Genomic DNA, 20,092 nt, shown 5'->3' with positions numbered 1-20,092 from the left:
AGCAACTGGGAGGTGGAGAAAAAAATAGGAGTTCAAGGTTATCCACAGGTATATAGCAATCTGGAAGTCAACCTGAGACACATGAGATCCTTACATGAGCAGAAAAGAAAATGAGGAAAAGGAAAAAGAAAAAAAAAATAAAAGAAAGTTTAATTGAAATATAAACCAGTAAAAGTGATATGGCAAAATTATGCGATTTACACACAGGTTCCTACAGTATTCCCATTCTTAAAAACCATTCTGTGAGATATTTTCACCCCTTATAACTTTTAAAACTGTATTTATGAAACTTCAACTCAGAAATCCCCCAGACATAAACGCTTTAATCAGTATAGTTGAACCAACAGTACATCTGATAATTTATTTATGCCTGATTCACCTTGAAAAGACACCACTACAAAAACTTTATTAAAATAAGAGCTAAAAATGCTCTTAGAAGGTATTACATTTATTTATTTGTGTGTATATACAGGTAAGGGTGGAGGCACATATGGACCAGGGGACCACTTAGGAGACTTTCCTCTATCCACCCTATGGGCACTAGGTTTACAACTCACAAACTAACAGACTTGGAGGCAAGCACCATTAACCCATGGAGCTATCTTACCAGCTCCTAAAATGCTTTTCGCAATGTAGAAGTAAACCATCGGCACAAAACCAAGCTCCTATTTGTTTCATTAAATACAAGCCTGAAATGTTAAGTAGACAGAGCAATCTCTAAGAAATTATAGTTTCAACTTCCAAAATATCGTATTGGTGCTTTGACAAGTCAAACAAGGTTTTAAAGGATTTTTTTTTTAATTCTTGATGAGGAGGGGGTGACAATTTAGGAATATAAAATAAGTAAGTCCCAAAACTCACAAGCATATTTGGATGTTCTGAATCCCTAAGGCGGCTGTAAACAGTTTGTCTCTAAGAGTTCGTAGCTTAAAGGAATGTGAGTATCACATTTGGGCCGACTCTGTGTGGGAAGCCCCCACAACGCTACACAGTCGTTTCATGTTTCCATAGTCCAGTCCTCACATTACCAGTACTGTCAGTAGCTAGCAAAGGCCCCTCCTGTGCATTGCTCTTAACTGGTCCGTTCTGCACGGCCAAGTTCAGCCCGTAAGATTTCTGCTGACTTTCAAGGTCAGCCGCAGTTGGCTTCCTCGGCGTCTCCTTCTTACTACTAGTTGAAACAGGCTTTTCAACATTCCGGCTGCTTTTGGGAAGTGTGCTACAAGCATCACTGCTGTCTTGTTGGGGTGGGTTGTACTGTCTCTCTCTATAGGCTAAATAAGCTCTCCGACTCCTTGAATGTCCTTCATTGTTTCCCGACCGGCTCTTAGGTAAGCCGTTCTGCGCGCTTCCTTCCACGCTCGTTGGGACGTCGTAGGCGTACTCTCGCAGGACCGTGAGTCTGCTGGCCCGGTGTCCTTTACTTCGGTTTTTATGGTGGCGGTTTGGGTGCATGTTTGTTCGAAACTGCACGTCCAAAGGAGCCACGTGCATTTTAATGTCGTTATCCATCGAGTGTTCTGTCAGACTGTTATCCAGCTGGGGTGCGGCACTCACAGGTAAGGCATTGCTGTGGTACTGCGCTGCGGCAGCCTGCAAGTTCGTCAGCTTGCAGCCCTGGGAAGAGTTTTTGAAGCTGGATGCACTTTTGTTGGTGCATGAAGACTCTGCACTGCTATTGGTGCACTTGGGTGCCTCTCCATTAGTACCACTCGAGTTGGGAGGCTGGACGTTGACTTGCACTGAGTATGAGCTCCGCCCTGGGCAGCACATCATGATCCAGGCAAGTCTCACGTCCTCCCTGTTGACGCAATGGTGCACCATGATGAAGGCACTGAAGCTTAAACATGCGGCTCCGAAAAAGAAGCTGAAAACCAAGTCCAAAGGGTAATACAAAGAAACAGCCATGGCCCCAAACATCCACACGGCCACATACAAGAGCAAAGTAAGGCTGGCTCCCAAAAGCTGAGACTGAAAACTGTGCTCATTTTCCAACGTGGATGTCGAGATGAGAGACAAAGACATGGAGTCCTGATGATTTATTTCACCATTTTCATTGGCTGCCAATCTCTGCTGCTCCTCTGTGGGCTCCTTGAGCTCATATTTGCGCTCAGGGTGTCTTTTTAGCTGAATAAATATGCTTAGAAAGTACATACAGTTTACAAAAGTGATGAAACTGGCAGGTCCATAGAAGGCGCCCAAGGACGGTTCCCAGGCCATCCAGCAACTAGGAGAGAACACGGGGAATGAGCTTAGACACTCTGCATTGCAAAGCACTTAGGAGCTGCCACCAACTGCGGTGCCTACAAACTAACTGCTCCAGAAGCAGTGGGTTCGGGCGTACAGAGAACACAGTACTCACTAGGGTGCACCAGGCCGGCTGCCGTAGTTCTTGATGTTCGCGGCTGCAGTGATGCCACACACTATGACGGGGATCCCGCCGCCAATCAGGTAGAACCTAGGAGAAACAGTGGCTCGTTATCTTGTCCATAAGGCCCACAGACCTACTACGACATTGAAACACTTCACAGGTCATTCTGTGGAGGCTAATTACTCTCATTCTAGGAGCACTCTGCGACAACTTTCAGTAATTGCTTTTTTAAATGACCCCCCCCCCCCGCTTTTTTTGGCATTTTTGTTCTGCCATGCTTTTTTGTTGACTTGTTTCTTTTGCAGAAAGGCTCTGAGCTGAAGAAAGCTGGTCAGCTGCTGCCCCCCTGTGGCCAGGCGGAAGAACACTTGGGTCGAGGTAAGGCTTTTGCTGGTTGTGTTTTCAGGGAAAGAGGCTTCCATTAAATTCGGTTGGTGAACTACAAATGTCAGTCTATGACACGGCAACTTTTAAGAGTCACACACATAAAATATGGTGATGTGTTAGAGCTTGGTTCACGCTCAACCAAGATCTCTACCACAAACTGAGAACAAGGAGGGCATCAGGATCCCAGAAGCTTCCAGAGTACAAAAACCTGTCTCTTTCCCTGTGGAGCAAACAGTTGAAAATAAGAACAAAGGAAGGTGGGGAGAACGCTCTGTTGATAAAGAGTCTGTCTTCTAAGTAGGAGAGCCTACGTATGATCCATGGCACGCATGTAAAGGCTGGGCATGGTGGCACACCCTTCTATTCCCATGCTGTTGAGCTGGAAGCGGAGATCCGGATCCCTTGGTATGCTGGCCAGTTAGTCCAGCCTTATTCCTGAGGATGGCACTCACAGCTGTCCTCTGGCCTCTACACACACCGACAACCACACGCAAACATAGAAACACAATCATAAATTAGTTTCCTTTAAGGAACTGTGGTATACAAGGCACTGCTAATCCTGCCAAGAAAAGCTTTGTTTGTAGCTAGGGCATCTGAATCCTCCTACCCACTAAAATGGCTTTGCTGTCCCAGGTCCAGATCACCCAGGACAGCCAGAAGCCTGTTATTACCCGTTTCTGAAAAGCTGCTCTAAATCATGAGTGGCCCACGTGAAAAGCATGTCTGAAACATTTTCTTCATCATACTCAGTTACAAGTATCTCAAATATGACATCAGTTTGCTGAAGTCACAAGCTGCCCTGGAAGTCTGGAACTACGCCTTCCACGTTTCACTTACAGTGAATGCCAAGAACTATGGCCCTCCTACTCCTGCCACACCAATTCCCGCCGGCTTTCCTTGAAAACAGGCTTTCCTTTCACATTTGCTTTGCCTCACTACACCTCCTGTAATGTCCTGTTAACAGTTCCTCGCTTGCAACTACGGGTCTTCAGGTCTTCTTCACTGTCTCTTCTGCTCTGCTATACACATGTTCAAGTGTCTCTATCTTCTGTCTTTTCCTGGCTGAGCTACTTTCTACTGTCTTTCTGTCACACCCATGGACGTATGTACCATCACCTGCCTCATTTCCTGCTTACAGTGATGCACCAGCTGCTCCTGCATGCAGCAGCACTGCTAGGTGCCTTAACTAAGCCCAAGACTCAGAGCAGGGGGAGCAAGCAGCAGCCTTACACGCAGGAAGCAGAGGGAATGTTTGTTGGCCATTGCAGGGGCAGGGTGTCCTAGGGCTTGGGTCTCATGATGCTTTTCCTTAAAGCTTAGTGTTTTTCTTAGAACCCAGAGGAAGACCGAAGGAGCATGGGATTTGCTGGACTATCACTCAGCAAAGTCAACATTCTTCACACAATGACAGGTACCGGTCCTCATCCTTTGGTGACTCTGCAGGCTGAGTGAGCAAACTGATGGGCTCTGGAGCTATCTACTCTGCCTGGTGTTTTCTTCCATTTCTTCCCCCAGCCCACCCCGTGAAAACAGACGCGACCCAGGATCACTACACTTCTAACTCCTCCCTAGACCTTGTTCACTATCCGGGCTTTGGTGCCAGCAGCACATGGAGATGAACTGGGTTGAGCACTGGTAAGCCTCCCTCGTGCTTAGCCTTCCACCACAGCTACTCCTCCTGCAGCATTTGCAGCTGAAGGAAACACCATCTGCAGAGATGGCCAACTCACTGGAGCCATCCAGACTCCTTCAACTTTCTGACCCTCACCCTCTTCAGTCCAACCCCAACCCGTCGCCAATCCCATGGAAGCTACTTCACACATCTAGCATACACTCCCTGGCTTCAGCCCTCGCAGGGACAACCCCAGTGACTCCCTGACATTTCCTATTTTCAAGCATCCCAATCTATACTCCACACTGTCGTAAAGTGACACCGTGAGGCCACCTCCCGAGTTACAGATTTCCTGCAGCCATTCATATTTTAACACGACTCGTTTACCGCGCAGCTCTCTGCTGGTACTGCAACAATGCATTCCTGGGAGAGGCAGGCATCAGCTGCAGGACATCCTCATAAACTTTACAAAACTTACACAACTCAGGGGTAAGTTCCTTGAGGTACGACAGGCAGTAAGGGATCCCTAAAGCAGAGCGACCTCTTCAATAAGTAGCCGCCTGCCAGTTCCACATAAATTCAATCAGGGAGCTTTCCTATGCTGGGGTGGGACAGTTGTGACACTGCTGTCCAAGCCACCCATGCTGATGGAGGTAAATCTAACAAATGCACTGGTTCCCCCACGATGGACTTAAATCATTTATTTGGTTTCTAGCTGACTTCTCTCTGGGACAATTAACCTCAAGGCCCCCACCAGACTACTACCGCCTGAATTCCTGCTCCTCCAGGCCACAGACCCTAGGCTCAGCAATCTACAGATCTCAGCTTCCTCTGTTTATTCCCTTATTTACAGGGGACCTCTACCACTACCTTAACCCCAAAGCCAGGCTCATGGCAGTGGCTCGGCATGTGCCCTCCTCCCACATGAGTGGCTTTTCTTTGTATGTGCAATTCTCTACTTTCAAGAGGCCTGAGCAGGTATTCCACAGTCCACAGCCCGTTCTGCAGACTCACGGGCAGGGGGTGTCGTCGGCCTTCTGTGAACCCACTCCCCGCTGATAGTTTTACTCCTCCAGCACCATCAATCCACTCACAACTCTTCTTAGTACAATGGGTAGGAAGGATCTATAACTCCAAACTCATTTTGTCGTTTGTAGGGAAAAGAAATTAATTCTTGAGATTAAGATCAATGACACATGACCTCAAAAAAATTCAAAAAGCTAATATTCCATAGAACTGACAATAGAGCTAATCCCACCTCCGTGCTCTGCAAGCAACCCACAGTGGAGATGTGGCTGCTGATAACACTCACGGCCAGTCAGTCCGGCTTACAAGTCCTTCCTTTGACCTCTGAAAGCCACACCAATGTTTCTTGCTGTTACAACTTATGATTGTGCTTCAACTAAAGCAAACACAATATTTAACGAACACTTGAGATACAACAAAGGTTCAGGATACCTGAGCATTGGTCGTGGGGGAGCGGGTGGCTCATCAGGATCTTGGCATCTCTTAGCTTTCTTAGTGACTTGTTTATAGATGTTTCTAGCAGTGACTCCAACCCACAACACCGTGGCAAGGGTAGAATAATGAAGAATGATCCCAACCTATGAGGAAGATTGGACAACATATGAAAATTAAAAGGAGAACAGTTTTCTCAAGTCTGATTAAAAAACACACGAAGGTATATTGTAATCGACTCCTTTTCATGCTCACGAAGAAATTAAGGCTGTTAACAGATAATGCAATTTATCAGTTCATCTTCTGTCACAGAAAGAAGAAGCAGAGACGACAGAGGCAACAGAAACACAACAGCACACAGTACATTCTTGAGAAAGATACCTGGGCTCTGATTGAGAGCTAGGAATTCACCAACAAACGGCACTGGAGACCGAATGGGCACAAAACCAAGGGCACCCGAAAGTGTAACTGCAGTGCAGTACATGACACAGATTAAACTCATTTGCTAGTGGTGACAGGAAGTATGCTGATCACATGACCTGCTGCATCGCCTCTGGCTGAGAATAAAATTCTAGATCATGATGAAAGGGAATACAAGGATTGGAAAAGAAGAGAAGGAGGAGGAGGAGGGGGGGGAGGGGGGAGGGGGGGGGAGGAGGGGGAGGAGGGGAGGAGGGGGAGGAGGGGGAGGAGGGGGAGGAGGGAGAGGAGGGAGAGGAGGGAGAGGAGGGAGAGGAAGAGGAAGAGGAAGACGAAGACGAAGACGAAGAAGAAGAAGAAGAAGAAGAAAACACTCCATATCACCAGAGCAAGAACATAATCTAGAATGTTTTCTAATCTAGAATGGGATGGGAGTAGAAAGTCAGACTAAGACTCAATCTGTAACCCAGAGTGGCCTATAACTCACTATGTAACCCATATTAGTCTTGAACTTGCACCAATCCTCCTGGCTTCCAGAGTGCTAGATTTATAAACATGACATCATGGCTAGCTTTCTTAACTCATGACTTGCTATCTTTTTAAATGGCTGCTGTTCTTGTTTCTTTGCTTCTTTTGGAGACAGGATGTCAAGATCCCCAGGCTAACTTCAAATATCACTGTGTAGTGGAAGATGACTCTGAACTCCTACAACCCCCTCGACCTCCTGGGTTCCAAAGTCCAGGGTGTTTCACCACACATGGGTTACACAGTGCCGAGGACTGAATCCCGGATCGGTACTTTCCTTCCCACAGTTACTACAGGTAAAGTTCTAGAACTGGAAAACATCAAGAAAAATCTAAACCAAGCTGACACTACCAGACCCAGGTCAGCAACAGAAGAACAAGAGCCGATCTGCAGCTAAAGCCCGGGGGCACAAAAGTCCAATGGCCCTTAACCAGGGGAGTCTCTGCCCACAATAAACCCTGCAGATTGAAGTGCCAGGACAGGGCATCCCAATTAGCTGAACTAGAAAAGTCAGAAGTCACGGAGCTCTCCAAGGGACAGAAATAGCCCCTTGGTTCCCATCAGTTTTGCTGACTTGTTAGGAAAGCCAAGTTCATAGACTAAAAATGGCATACCCCTTTGTGCCACCCCAAGTCACACTAAGCACCTTAAGTAAAAATAGCGTAAGTAAATTTGTCGCATAGAAACTAGTATATTCAAGAGGAATCACTGAGCTTTTACTCAAAGTGATAGGGTTTTTTTTTATTGCTGGAGAAGCAGAACTGTTAAATACTCTAAGTGGTAAACATTTCAAAACAGGGGCAAGGCAGAAACTTCTTCTAAGGAGAAAAAACAGAGTTAGTCTCTGTTTTCTATAGCATTTCTAAATTTCCACAAAAGTGTTTGCTCTTCAGAATACCTTACACTAAAACGATTATGAAAATAGAAGCGTTCAGCGAGTCACATAACAAATCATCACTCCACTAAGAACCAGAAAAACAGAACTGAGATCCAGGAGGGAAGCTCCCTGGTTGTGTGGTGCTTTCCATTCAACACTTGGGCAGTGCATAAAGTACAACCCAACTACATCAGAGAGCCAGAGGTTTTTTAAACAGCTTAGAAAGAAGTAATCCACGGGGCATGTAAAGGGCTCATTAAAAGTAACATGTCATTACTGAAGAAAGTTACCTTGGACCAGAGAGAAATACTATTGTGGAAGTTTGAGGACCAGAGTTTAGATCTCCAGAACCCAAAAGAAAGCTGGGTGGGCACGGCATTCACCTGTCCTCCCAGCACTCGGGAGATAGGTGATCCCTAGAACAAGCGAGTTAGTTAGATCAAGTGGCCATGTTAGCGAGCTTCAGGCTCTGAGAGAGACCCTATCTTAGTTTAAAAAAAAAAAAAGAAAAGAAAGGTAGAAGACAATATTAACTTTGGGTCTCTACACACAGGGGACAATGTACACACACACACACACACACACACACACACACACACACACGCAATTGCGGGGTGGAGAAGAACAGTTATTTCCACACTACATACAGGTGTAAAAGTGTGAGCCTCGGGGCTGGAAGCTGGTGAATAGGTTAAGAGGGTTACTGCTCTGGCATAGGGACCAGGCTCTGTCCCCAGCACCCATGTTGGGTGGTTGGTTCACAACTGTCGATAACTCCAGTTTCGGGGGATCAAATGACTCTGGCCCCTGTGGGCATCAGCCTCATACACATATCCCCCAAAAGCACACATACATGCAGACACATGATTTAAAACGTAATTAAATCTTATATAAGGAGTAAGCCCCACTTATGTTACTTATGTAGTAATCTATACTTTCAAATACTTAAGCTGCTTTTTAAACTAAGTAACTGTAGCATGCACTGTAACAGACAAAAAAAAATCACCAGTATGATGAATATAATCATATTTGAAGAGGCAAAAATGAAAAGAAACAGCTTCTGGGCTGTGGTGGACACCTTTAATTCAAGTGGATCTCTGTGACTTTGAAGCCAGTCTGGTTTCCAGAGGGAGTTCCAGGATAGAAATTACACAGAGAAACCCTGTCTTGAAGAAAGGAAAAAAAAAAAAGGAAGCGAGAATGAAAGAAAGGATAGAATAGAATAAAATAAATAGCTTCCAGTAGTGATAGTCACATGGCCACAAACAAATTTCTGTAAGCTATCTGACTTACGGCTCCTGACATCACCATGAGGTCAGCACTAACCAAAGTCCCCTGAACCAAGGCCCCCTGAAGCCAACAGGCTCTTCACATACAGGTGTGATGGGCTACAATGCCTTAGCAGGGCACAGTAATGGAGGTGGGGAGATCAGATCAAACCATTCAGCATTTAGTCTCTGCTGTGACACACCACTAGTGAGTGATCTAGGGCACTTGATTTCTACACAATTGAGTTTGCACACTTACGTAACAGGCAGAAAATGCTTCCTAGGGTTAATAGAAAAGTTAGACACAGGTGCAAGCAGACAGCTCTGCCTGTTTCCTGATTAGATTTTCCCTTTCTGGCTCTCCCAGGCCAGCACAGCATTTCTCCAGATAACAGACATAAAAGGACACTGGAGAAGGGCAGCTGGCATTGTATTTGTAGATAACCCTGGAACAGTAGAACAACCAAACAAGGTCCATCCCTTAACACAATGCTAAGAAAACCAAAGGCAGAAAATGAACAATCAAGCAATGACCTAGTGGTACATGGTGAACTAGAACACAGATTCTTCTCAACCCTGGGTCAGGCCCCTTCTACCTCCCTCCTTGCTTCCTCCAGCTCATTCTGAAAATCAGTAAAAGGCAGCAGAAAACTGGAACTGATCTAGGAAGCCAGCAGCTGGCACCGCTAACACTCTCTACCAATCTCTGTGGGACAGAACAGTAGGCACCACCATCCCATTGGGTAAAGTATGTGATTCCTGAAAGGGGGAAGAAAGAGCCGCATAAATTACGTGCATCTGCAAAAACGGCACCTAAAAAATGAACACATCAGGGCTCAGTGACTCGGTGGTGGGTCCACTCTCAGACTGTCAGGTCCAAAGGAAAATGGCTAACTGGGATGCCTTTAGCATCCTCAAGCCCATGCTGGCCTGCTGACTTTCTCAGTGCCACAGCTACCTGCGGCTCTTCTCACCTGATCCTCTACTCTAAGCTTCTCCAGCTCGCGAGCATCCCTTCCCCCAGCTTCTCACTCCTATATAACCCAGTCACCTCTGCCAGGAGCTCTTCTAGAGCTCTCTTTAGTCTCCCTCTCTTGGCTGCCTTGGCTGGCGCGCTCTTCCTTGTCCCCTCTCGTATTCCCCTTCTCTTTCTCCTCACCGCTCCTAGCCACGTTCAGTCTGCTGGCCATGCCCAATATCCTTTCTCTCTCTCCTTTGGACTTTTCCTTCATATCTACAATAAATACCCTCTCCTCAACCACACCTTGGAGAGGTCATGCTCTTAGTTCATACATCCGGTGCCAAAACACTCAGTTTATACAGAGACAGGGTCTCACTGTGCTGGCCTGGAACTCACTGTGCAGACTAGGTTGGCCTTGAACTCAAGAGACTCAGTCACCTCTCCCTCCTAAGCGCTTAGATGGAAGGCATGCCTAGCAGGGTTTTAGAGTCAGAAGAAGATAAGGGCCATGCTAATTTAGCCAGTCTGACTCCTATTTTACAGGAGAAATACAGAAGCCTCAGCTAGGGTGAGAGACTTGTATAAGTGGATGAGACAGGCACAGAACGACTCCCTACCCACCAGGACCTGGAATTCTCACCCAGTTTTCTGTACTCCTCACGCCCCTCCCAGACCAACCAATGAAATCCTGTTACAATGTAAGAGTAAAGCAAGGAGCCTTGAGCCATGAGTCCTAGACAAATGCTGCCTTGTCTACTACACACTAAAAGCATCCTTTATAAACCTTTTACTGGAGCATTTGTTCTGAGGTACTGGGAAGTCCATGCAATCCCTCTCCTTTTCATTGTAGAGAGCTAATAAAACACCATTTGGTCATTTTTACAATGGTCACTTCCTATTCATTTCTTTAATGAATAAATTAACGTGTCTGCTTCAGGAAACCAAGAAGCACTTTGGGATGAAATTGAGGACAGTTGAATCAATGTGTGCGGCCAGTTCTAACAGGAAATATGCTCAACAAGGCCGGGGGCTTAATTTCTATCCTCAAACACAGGCTGATGCTGCGTCTTTTCTTGTTCTTGTTCTTTTTCTTCTTCTTTGTCCTCCTCCTCCTCCTTCTTTTTTTAAGTAATTGTAGAGCACCTACTATGGGTCAGATCCTGTGGTGGTTCCTAGATAAATGTGCATGAACCAAACTGATACGATTCTCACCTAGGGGAAAGTTAAGAATCCCGTGGCAGCTTAGAGTCCAGAGAAAAGGGAAGGTAATTAGGCACTGTAGGATTATAGCAAGCCCTGATCGTGGGAGATGAGGGGCAGTATCTCTAAAACTGTTACTGATAGTGCCTTCCATGTAAGCCAGAAGCAGTGGCATGAATAGGGAAGGAGCAAAGACAAAGAAACTGTCTTCTGTCTGTGCACTGTGCTGATCCCAGGCTGATTACCCGAAGTACACTTTCAAGGGCAGAGGAATGGCTGACACAAGCACATCACACCGCCAAGATGTGAGTGTGTCAACACAGGCAGCAGCCTAGATAACACTTATTGAGAAGCCAGTACAAGCGTGCTGCTACCACTAAAACGTCACTGAGTCTTCGCGGCAATTCTTACAAACACTCAAATACTTTAGACTAGTTTTTAGGAATGCCATGATGGATTTATCACCCACAGGCCATAACACAACATGACTGGGCTCTGTCTGTGTTAATAAATTTGTTCATCATGGAATAATCATCCAAACGTCCACCAGTAAGATGAAATGCAGACTTGACACCAACCCGATCTAACCACATAACCCCCATTCAAGGTACCGTCACCTCTGTCCTTGCTCTTCCGTTTTCTCCCAACTGCCTATCCTTGTTGAAAGTAGGTTACGTTCGTCATTTTTATCATAATAAAAGGATCTATCAGTGTGAATATGACTTCTCAGCCTGTTTTTACCTAAGCCTCGCTGGCTGTGTTTTTCGCTATTCACTGCAGGCCTAAGTTTCCCACTGTCTGCGACAGGCACTCACTCAGTTCCTCTCAGGTTCCTGCTACTGAATATAACACTCCATGAATATTCATGCCCATGTGTAGACTCCCACCCACATGAGCAAGTCATTAAACCCAAGAGCGAAACTGCGGGCTCCAGTGGTTTGCAAACATTTTACCTCCCAAGGTAAAGCCTCATAGGATATGTCTACTCACATTCGAACCAACGGCACACACAGGATCCTGGGAGCCCCCTGGCCATCAGTCATACCTGTGGATTAGATGTATGCTCTCGGACTGAGAGAAAAAGGAGCAGACAGGGCATGGCCAGAGCTATCTGTGAGAGAAGGGAGTATAGCAAAGGTGGAGGGAAGAAAACCTTGCCATTACAAATGGGGCAGAGGAACTGAAATAACCTGGGGGAGGTAAGCAGGGCCAGGAGGCAGGCATGGGGGCTTTGGAGTGTCTAACAGCTACTTGTGAATAAGGACTGAGGGGTCTGGAGACCAACATGGTCTGGATATGCCACCAGATGTATATGTCATTGTTGGATCATATGTCTCTTCTGCCAGAGACAAGGGAACTGATTCCTTTTGGCAGCTGCGAAACTGTTTCCTAAGTTCCTGAGGCTTTTATCTAACCATGAGAAGTCCTAGTCCGTCTTGAGCTGATTTTTCGGAACTTATATGTCCTTCCTGAGACTTAACCTACTCATCTCCAGTGCCATGCCTGCACAGCTGCTGTGCCCTCTTGTCATAATGGTACAGAAAGCTCCAAAGGCAATGCTTTCTCTTATAAGCTGCCTTGGTCATGGTGTCTTTTAGGGGGCGGGGGCTGGCCTTGAACTCACAGAGATCTGCTATGCCCAACTGGTCATACTGTCTTAAGAGAGTAATAAGAAAGTAACCAAGACATCATGTCTACACACTGGCATGAGACCGTTGTACAGTAAGGTCATATTTAGTCTTTTCTAAACTTTCATACCATTTCTAGTAATATATGTGAGAATTACTTTTGTTTTTTAATATATACAGTCAACTCACCCAACAATTCAACTATCACCTCAATTTGCAGGTAATAAGACAGACGCACTGACTATGGGAATCAGGATTTCAAACTGATATTTATATTCCATGTTCACTGCAGCTTTACAATAGCCAAACGGGTAGAAACGGTTCCTAAGTGCTTATAATGAATACAAAAGGGCCCTAAAATGGAATATTGTTTGACAATAACAAAGAAGCAACTTGTGTGATAGTCAACAACATAAACTTTATGGACATTATACAATGGTAGAACGTTACATAACCCTGGTAGTCAAAGATCATGAAGCGGGAGTGGTGCGGGAGAATTGTCTGTATTCTGTCAATCTGTTTATTTTAAATAAACGCTGATTGGCCAGGCAGGAAGTATAGGTGGGTCAACCAGATAGGAAGTAGAGGTAGGGTGATGAGAACAGGAGTATTCTGGGAAGCAGGAAGCTCCCTCCACATTCCTGCCCAGACCACAGAGAAGCAAGATGTGACCTGCCCTGCTGAGAGAGGTACTGAGCCATGTGGCTAACATAGATAAGAATAATGGGTTAATATAAGTTACAAGAGATAATAAGAAGCCTGGGCTAATGAGCCAATCAGTTTATAATCTAATGTGGACTCTGTGTGATTTTCTTTAGGGCTTGCTGGCTGTGGGGTACCAGGTGGAATAAACCCCAACAAGCAGGACCCTTCATGTTTCACGGGAGGGGGGGACTGCTAGCTGTTGGAGGAACAAGAATATAGGAGCAGCTATTGGGTGGGTACAGAAGGGACACTCCCAGAGTTACACGAAGCAGGAAGTTTCCGACAGAAGATGCAGGGTCAGTATTGCAGTACAGCACACCTGTGGACTATGCACTTGGGGCAGATTTCACATGCTGTGTTTGATGTCGCAATTTCAAAACAGGCCAACAAACTGCAACCACAACACAGTCAACAAGTGGTAGAACTGAGATGCAAATTCACATAGCCTAACTCGCCATTATTCTTAGGTTAGCAATGTACAAATAAAGAAATAAATCTACATTATCTCCTATTCCTATGTGAAGAATAAGGTAACAATACCATACCTGAAAGGAAGAGGTAACAATGTAAATGCAAGAGTTGACTATTTAATTCTTTACATTTACCAAACCTAATGGGTTTCTTTGTGTTGCCCAATTCTTCTTGTTTTCATCAGTGGATTAAGCTATTTAAAATCTACAGTCAGAAAAAAAAAATGCCATTTATCTTTTTTACTCAAAGGGACTTTATAAACAATTTAAATGAACCATTAAGCACTGCAAAGGGCTTGACAGATAACAGGCAATTGCCAAGGACAGAAACAAGCTTTTAGAGCTCGTCATTAGTCTGGGAATAGGTACTCAAACCTCAAGAACCTTGGTAGATTGCTTAGTGGGCAGGCATTAGGCCGGGCTGCAGGGAAAGGGAAGCCTCCAGAGAAACAAGTTTTTTGTTTTACAGTTAACGAAAGTTATTTTCTAGACTCATAATATTTTTCCACCCTAAAACCTTTCAAGTTTGACTTACTGCTTGACAGACGCTGGCATTTCTGGTCTGGGTTATTCCTCCCACGAAGACCACGCAGGTCAGGAAAATATGAAAACACAAGTTCACGAGCATGTGCCAGCTCTTGAGACTGATCCGAATCAAGCTGTTGGGAAAGAGAGGAATGTGAACAGTGGGGCTGTGAGGCTGGCAGCAGGGCTCTGACAGGCACTGAGAGGTTAAGTCCAGCTGCACAACAGGGAACATGGAAATGCCTCAAATTTAAAGACCTTACTTACGGAACATATACTATAAATACACATACACACAAAATGATTTGAGGACCCATTTAACTTAACACTGTCTCTTAACATTTAGCTTTATGTATTAAAAAGACACGGATGGCACCACAGCACCCTCTAAAGCTATGAAAATTCTCCCCTATTGGAAGATGGACAACTGGTACTAATGATATCCAAGAAGACTGGATTACGTGCTCGGCTCTGTGGAGACGTCTGCAGTGTGCCCATGGGTTTGGGTCCTGACAAAGGAGGCTAGCGCACACAGCCTAAATGCCCAATGCCTTTTCTCCTGGCCTTTTGTAATGAAATGTTGAAGTTTTTCTTTTCTTTCCTTTTCTTTTTTTTTTTTTAAAAATACAACAAAATCACCTTTTGTTTCCAAAGCAAATGTCAAGAAATGCCAGACATGTCCAGCTTAAATAGGAAAATACGTTCTAGCAGAATCTTTTGTGAAGCGAGTTTCCCGTTTCACAAATCCTTTTAGTTCATTACTTCCAATCAGAAAGCAAGTTTCCATAGCTGTGCCTCCAATGAAGAGAACCCCAATCCTCTGCTAAAGTGTCACCAACATTCTTTAAAGTGCGATCTTTAAAGCTATCAGAGCATCGCGAAAGCTGTAAAAGACAAGTGCAGACAGTCAACAACCTAGAGAGACCTCTGCAGGGACCGTATAGATGACAGAACCATTTTCTTTCAGGCCCTTCTGGAGCAACCTGCACCTGTCACTCCAGCCTCCGACACATAGGCCTCTATTCTCTTCCATGTACCCCAGCAAACTGGAAAGGGGACGATGTCTTCAACAGAGGAGAGAGGGAATGAGAAAATTCCTCAGGGCTGAAATAAGCTCTGGAGTCCATCCCAGATGGGTATGGAATGAAGACTTGTGTGCAGTCTATGGGAAGCATCCTTACTTTGTAAAGGCACCATTGGCGCCCCAATAAAGGCCCCCATCCAGGTGCACAGATCTGCAATGGCCAGGAGCACTCTTACCTGTGGTGATACATGTAACTGATGATAACAGCCAAGAGACATAAGAGGAGAATGATGGCTGTAGTATAAATCACAGGATGGAGGAGGCTGGCTGCTGGGGTGTACAGTTCTGACCCTGTCAGATCCTGCGAGGACAAAAACAGTTTACAGACTGTTATGGACATTTAGCTACTAGAAGTTTCTTGAATGTCTGAAACATGTTGTTGACTAAAACCTCTGGCCCTGACATCTATCTCTGTGTATTTATTCAAGGACTAATGTCCCTTGCTATAATTATAATAATAATAGTAATGTTACTATTATTATTTCAGAAAGGAAGAGTTCATCTAGCCTCAGTTTCAGAGGATACAAGCCCATCATGACTGGGGAAGCATGGCATGGCCATAGGAGCAGGCATCCGGCAGATCACACTTCCTACACACACACAGGAAGCAGAGAAAATAAGAAGTGAGGCAAGGATACAAATTTTTGATGCCTACCCCAGTGCTCTACCTCCTAAAAGTTCTATAACTTCCAAACAATGCCATTAACAAGGTACCCAGGGCTCAAATACGTAAACTTAGGAAGCTAGTTCTCATTCACACCACCATGTCATCTATGGTTTGTATCATATGGACTTGTGATGTTCAGCCAGTCACCAGAACCTAAGCCTTGTCTCTGTGTTTCAAAAACAGGACAAATACTGCATACACTAAGTAACCTCTGGTAACTAACAGAAAGAATATGCAATTGTATCCCATAAGATTTTAATGATGCTTTTATGTAATATATTAACCAGCTTCCTGAAACAGTGACCAAAACAGGTAAATTGTCTTACAAAAAGTTTTCTCTGTCTAATGATTTCAGTTCTAACCACTTGCTTCTCTATTGGGCCGAGGGTAACATATCATGGTAGAAGTACTCAGTAGATAAAGGTGCTTGCCTACTGTGGGCTAGGGTACGAAGGGGACATGAGGACCCTAACCTCCTTCCCAGGGGCCCTTCAGTCACCTATGCCTTCTCCACTCCAACCCACTCTTCAGCAGTTCTTCCATCTAGAGTGGGACAAGCTATTAGCCCACACCCTACCAGGCAGACCTTTGGAGGACAGCTATCTAAAGTGTACTTTTTGCATTTATTCTCTTAAATGTTCATACATGAATACAATGTATCCTGATCATATCCACACCCTACTCCTGTCTATCAACCTCCCCCACCCACCATCTCCACCAACATAGGTCCTTCCCAAGTTTATATCCTTTAAAAGAATAACCTGCTGAGTCCAACGGTCATGTTCAGCACTGGACTATGTCCTTACTACTGCTCCACCGTGAGCAGGCTCCCACAGGAGGTGATCACATAAAAGTATAGGCTCCACCCTCCTAATGCCTTTCACCACTTAACACGCTCACAGCCACCAGCTGAGACAATATGGCAGATGACAGTGTCTCCAAGGCAACAAAAACTTCAGACATTAAGTTCAAGTTCCAAAACCACAGACAGACCAAATACAATGGAAGATGTGATTTTTGCCCTCGTAGGTCATAGCCACAGGGGAAAAGAAACAGAGTCAGTCACCAATGGCAGCAAGCCACATAAAACACACACACACACACACACACACACAAGTCCCAAGCGTAATACGGACACCCCCTTGCTCACAAAGAACAGGCACCTCAATCTGCCTCCCTCAGACAAGACACCTACACCCTTGATCGTATGCAGCAGGGGTCAATCTGTGGACCCACCAGGTCTCCCTACTACATTCTCCTCCCACAATGATTCCTGGGGTACGAAATGGTGGCTGGATGTAGGAAGGAGTTAATAGTGATGTATCCATAACCAGAAGGCTCTTGACAATACCTAAATGAAGTAAAGCTATATGGAAAAGGATGGAATGGGGGACAAATACACAAAGAAGAGGAATCCATCCTTCACAGAGCAAGATGAGAAGTGGACGGCATCTTCAACAGAGTAGGAAGGGAGGGGGCATCATCAACAGAGCAGGAAGGGGAGGAGTGAACACCTTCAGCAGAACAGTGAGCAAAGGCAGGGGTACCCTGAATAGGGCAGGGAGAGAACGGGCAAATTCTCTACGGATGAAGTGGAAGTTAAGAATAGAAAGCTGTAGCTTTAACAAGATGGTATCAGATCATCTTAAACCCAACATCTTAACAACAGAAAAGTTAATGCCAACAAACAAAACAGCTAATGGGAAGCTACAGGGGAAACAAAGGAAACTGAGTTCCAATCTTAGAATTCACTGCACCGTGACAAGCTCCCGCGGGTGACTCCTCCATTTACCTGACATCCATGAACTGGAGGCTCACCACAGAGAGGCACAGTGCTGAGCAGATATGCAGAGCACATGGGGTAAACTAGGTACACAGAAGAAAACAGAGGACTCGCCGATTAGCCTATGGTGTGCCCATGTAAGGGGCCCACAATATGGGTCTACAGAGCATGGCCTCAAGAATGATGCCCAGTGAGAGGGAGACTCTTTAAAGTATAGGTAATGAACATCAGTTAGATTCCCTGAAAAACAGACATGATTCCACTCAGTTTCTAGGAGAAGCAGTCTTACCATAGAAGTTAAGAGCTAGGGATAGACTTTCAGTATCTTGACAGAGCCACCACACTCTGTTCAGGCACTGCTGGCTTCAGAGTCCACTGAGCAACTGAAGGAATTGGGGCTGTTTTCTCCTATAAGATTGAAAGTCACCATCATCCCACAGGGCAAGGGGATGGACTGAGGAAGCATATGCAAAGACACCTCTCACAGTCCTGGGCAGAGCATGATACATGGTCACAGAAGCAGGATAATAGCTACAGAATCTCAAAGCACCAAATTCTGCTCGCCAATATTTCCAATGAAAACTGAGGAACAGCGAATGTTTGAATCTCTGCTCTACCACGGTGGATGCTGCTTGGGGACCTGTCCAAATGCAAAGAAAATCCAGTGGGTAGGAGACCCAAAAGAATGTGCAGAAGGAAAAACAGTAAATACGTGAGGATCTGCAGGGTGTGCTGCAGGTACTTACTAACTTTCAACAGAATCATCTGAACCATAAAATCCCCCTTAGATTTTCAGCATTTAGGGGGAAGGCAGAGAGTGCAGCTTGTTGGACTAAGTATTATTAGACAATATAAGAACCGAGACCACTGAAAACGTTAGGTTAGTAAGAGAGGGAAAAAGCTAAAGATCGAAAAGCAAAAGAGAAATATGAGTGAAGTTATTATCAATTACATGTTATAGTAATACAGACTGGGAAATAAAAATATGCTAAATACAATGTATAAAAGCAGCACTAAGAGGAGAAAAAGCAAAGTTATCATTCCTGTTAGTAACACTGTTACAGAGGACTTAAACCCTTGAGCTTGGATCAATGCTATTTCCATGTGTGATATGCCCACCTCTAACCACCATGGTTGCTACTCCAGCACTTAGAAGCCCCATGTTTTTCTTCTCCCACCTTTCTAACATGGTGTGCCCTAGGCAAGAAGTGACTGGGCTCACATTCCACACTCAGCGAGCATGGTATTGCTTTTGCGTATCTGCTCTCTCCCCCACATTACATTGGAAAGAGTTCTCTTTGTGTGTAGCAGCAGCTTATATACTTTAAAAGCTAAGTGTCGTCCATGCAAAACTGTTGTACTGATAATGGGCATTTGGTTACTGGGTGGAAGTTGATCTTGATGAATAGGTTTACTTTTGATTGGCTATACATCCTCAGGCGTGGAGGCCAGGAGTGTGAACCATTCCCGTACTCAGCTTCAGTATTAACGTCCACAGCTGACCAGTTCATTGGTACCAGTTTCGTTTCAGTTGTTGGGATGTTTCTCGGTTGCTCCTCATCCTCGTAACCACTGGTATCATCAGTCTTCGCTGGTAGTGGTTTTACTCAGTCTGTGTCTTGTGTTACAGGGCTGTGGTTTTCACGTATACTCTGGTGACTGAGATCTTGAGTCTGTGTATGGGTTCTTATGAACAGCTGGTGAAGGCGGAGCCCAGCCTGAGTGTGCCTAGGCATCATGAGAGGAACAAGGAAGTGGCAGTGATCTTTACAACTAGAACCGGGGTTCTCAACCTTCCTAATGCTGCAACCATTTAATACAGTTCCTCACATTGGCATGACCCCTCACCATACAATTCCATTACTATTTTGTAACTGTCATTTTGCTACTGTTACGGATCATAATGTAAATATCTGATATGCAGGACATGTGAGATGAGACCCCTGTGAAAGGGCCGTTCAACCCCCAAAGGGGTCATGACCCACAGGTTGAGAACCAATGATTTAGATGATGCCAGTAACAAAAACATAGCAGGTTTCGTGAGCACTCTGCCCCTGTAACTATTACTGAATGAGCTCCTAAGGGCCTACATAGTGTCTACTCAAATTTGCTCCTATTGCCCAGAGCTCCTTTGGTTCTTCCTACCCCCAC

General features: G+C 45.1%; 1 protein-coding gene across 1 annotated transcript in view; it reads right to left on the bottom strand.

Annotated features, from left to right (window-relative positions):
* Window positions 1-330: 330 nt before the first annotated feature.
* Adgra3 (adhesion G protein-coupled receptor A3) overlaps window positions 331-20,092 on the bottom strand; it is a 99,694-nt gene continuing 79,932 nt past the window's right edge. Inside the window, exons 15-19 of the mRNA XM_048415300.3 lie at window positions 15,668-15,792; window positions 14,418-14,541; window positions 5,829-5,974; window positions 2,363-2,458; window positions 331-2,227 (exon numbers count right to left, since the gene is read on the bottom strand). Of these exons, the coding sequence (XP_048271257.3) occupies window positions 985-2,227; window positions 2,363-2,458; window positions 5,829-5,974; window positions 14,418-14,541; window positions 15,668-15,792 (1,734 nt within the window). The 3' untranslated portion in view covers window positions 331-984. The remainder of the gene's footprint in view (window positions 2,228-2,362; window positions 2,459-5,828; window positions 5,975-14,417; window positions 14,542-15,667; window positions 15,793-20,092) is intronic.

The sequence above is a fragment of the Myodes glareolus genome, chromosome 8 (assembly GCF_982192425.1).
Source record: "Myodes glareolus chromosome 8, mMyoGla1.1, whole genome shotgun sequence".
Lineage (NCBI taxonomy): Eukaryota > Metazoa > Chordata > Mammalia > Rodentia > Cricetidae > Myodes > Myodes glareolus.
Note: the sequence above shows the minus strand (reverse complement) of the source record. Positions and strands in the feature narration are given on the sequence as shown.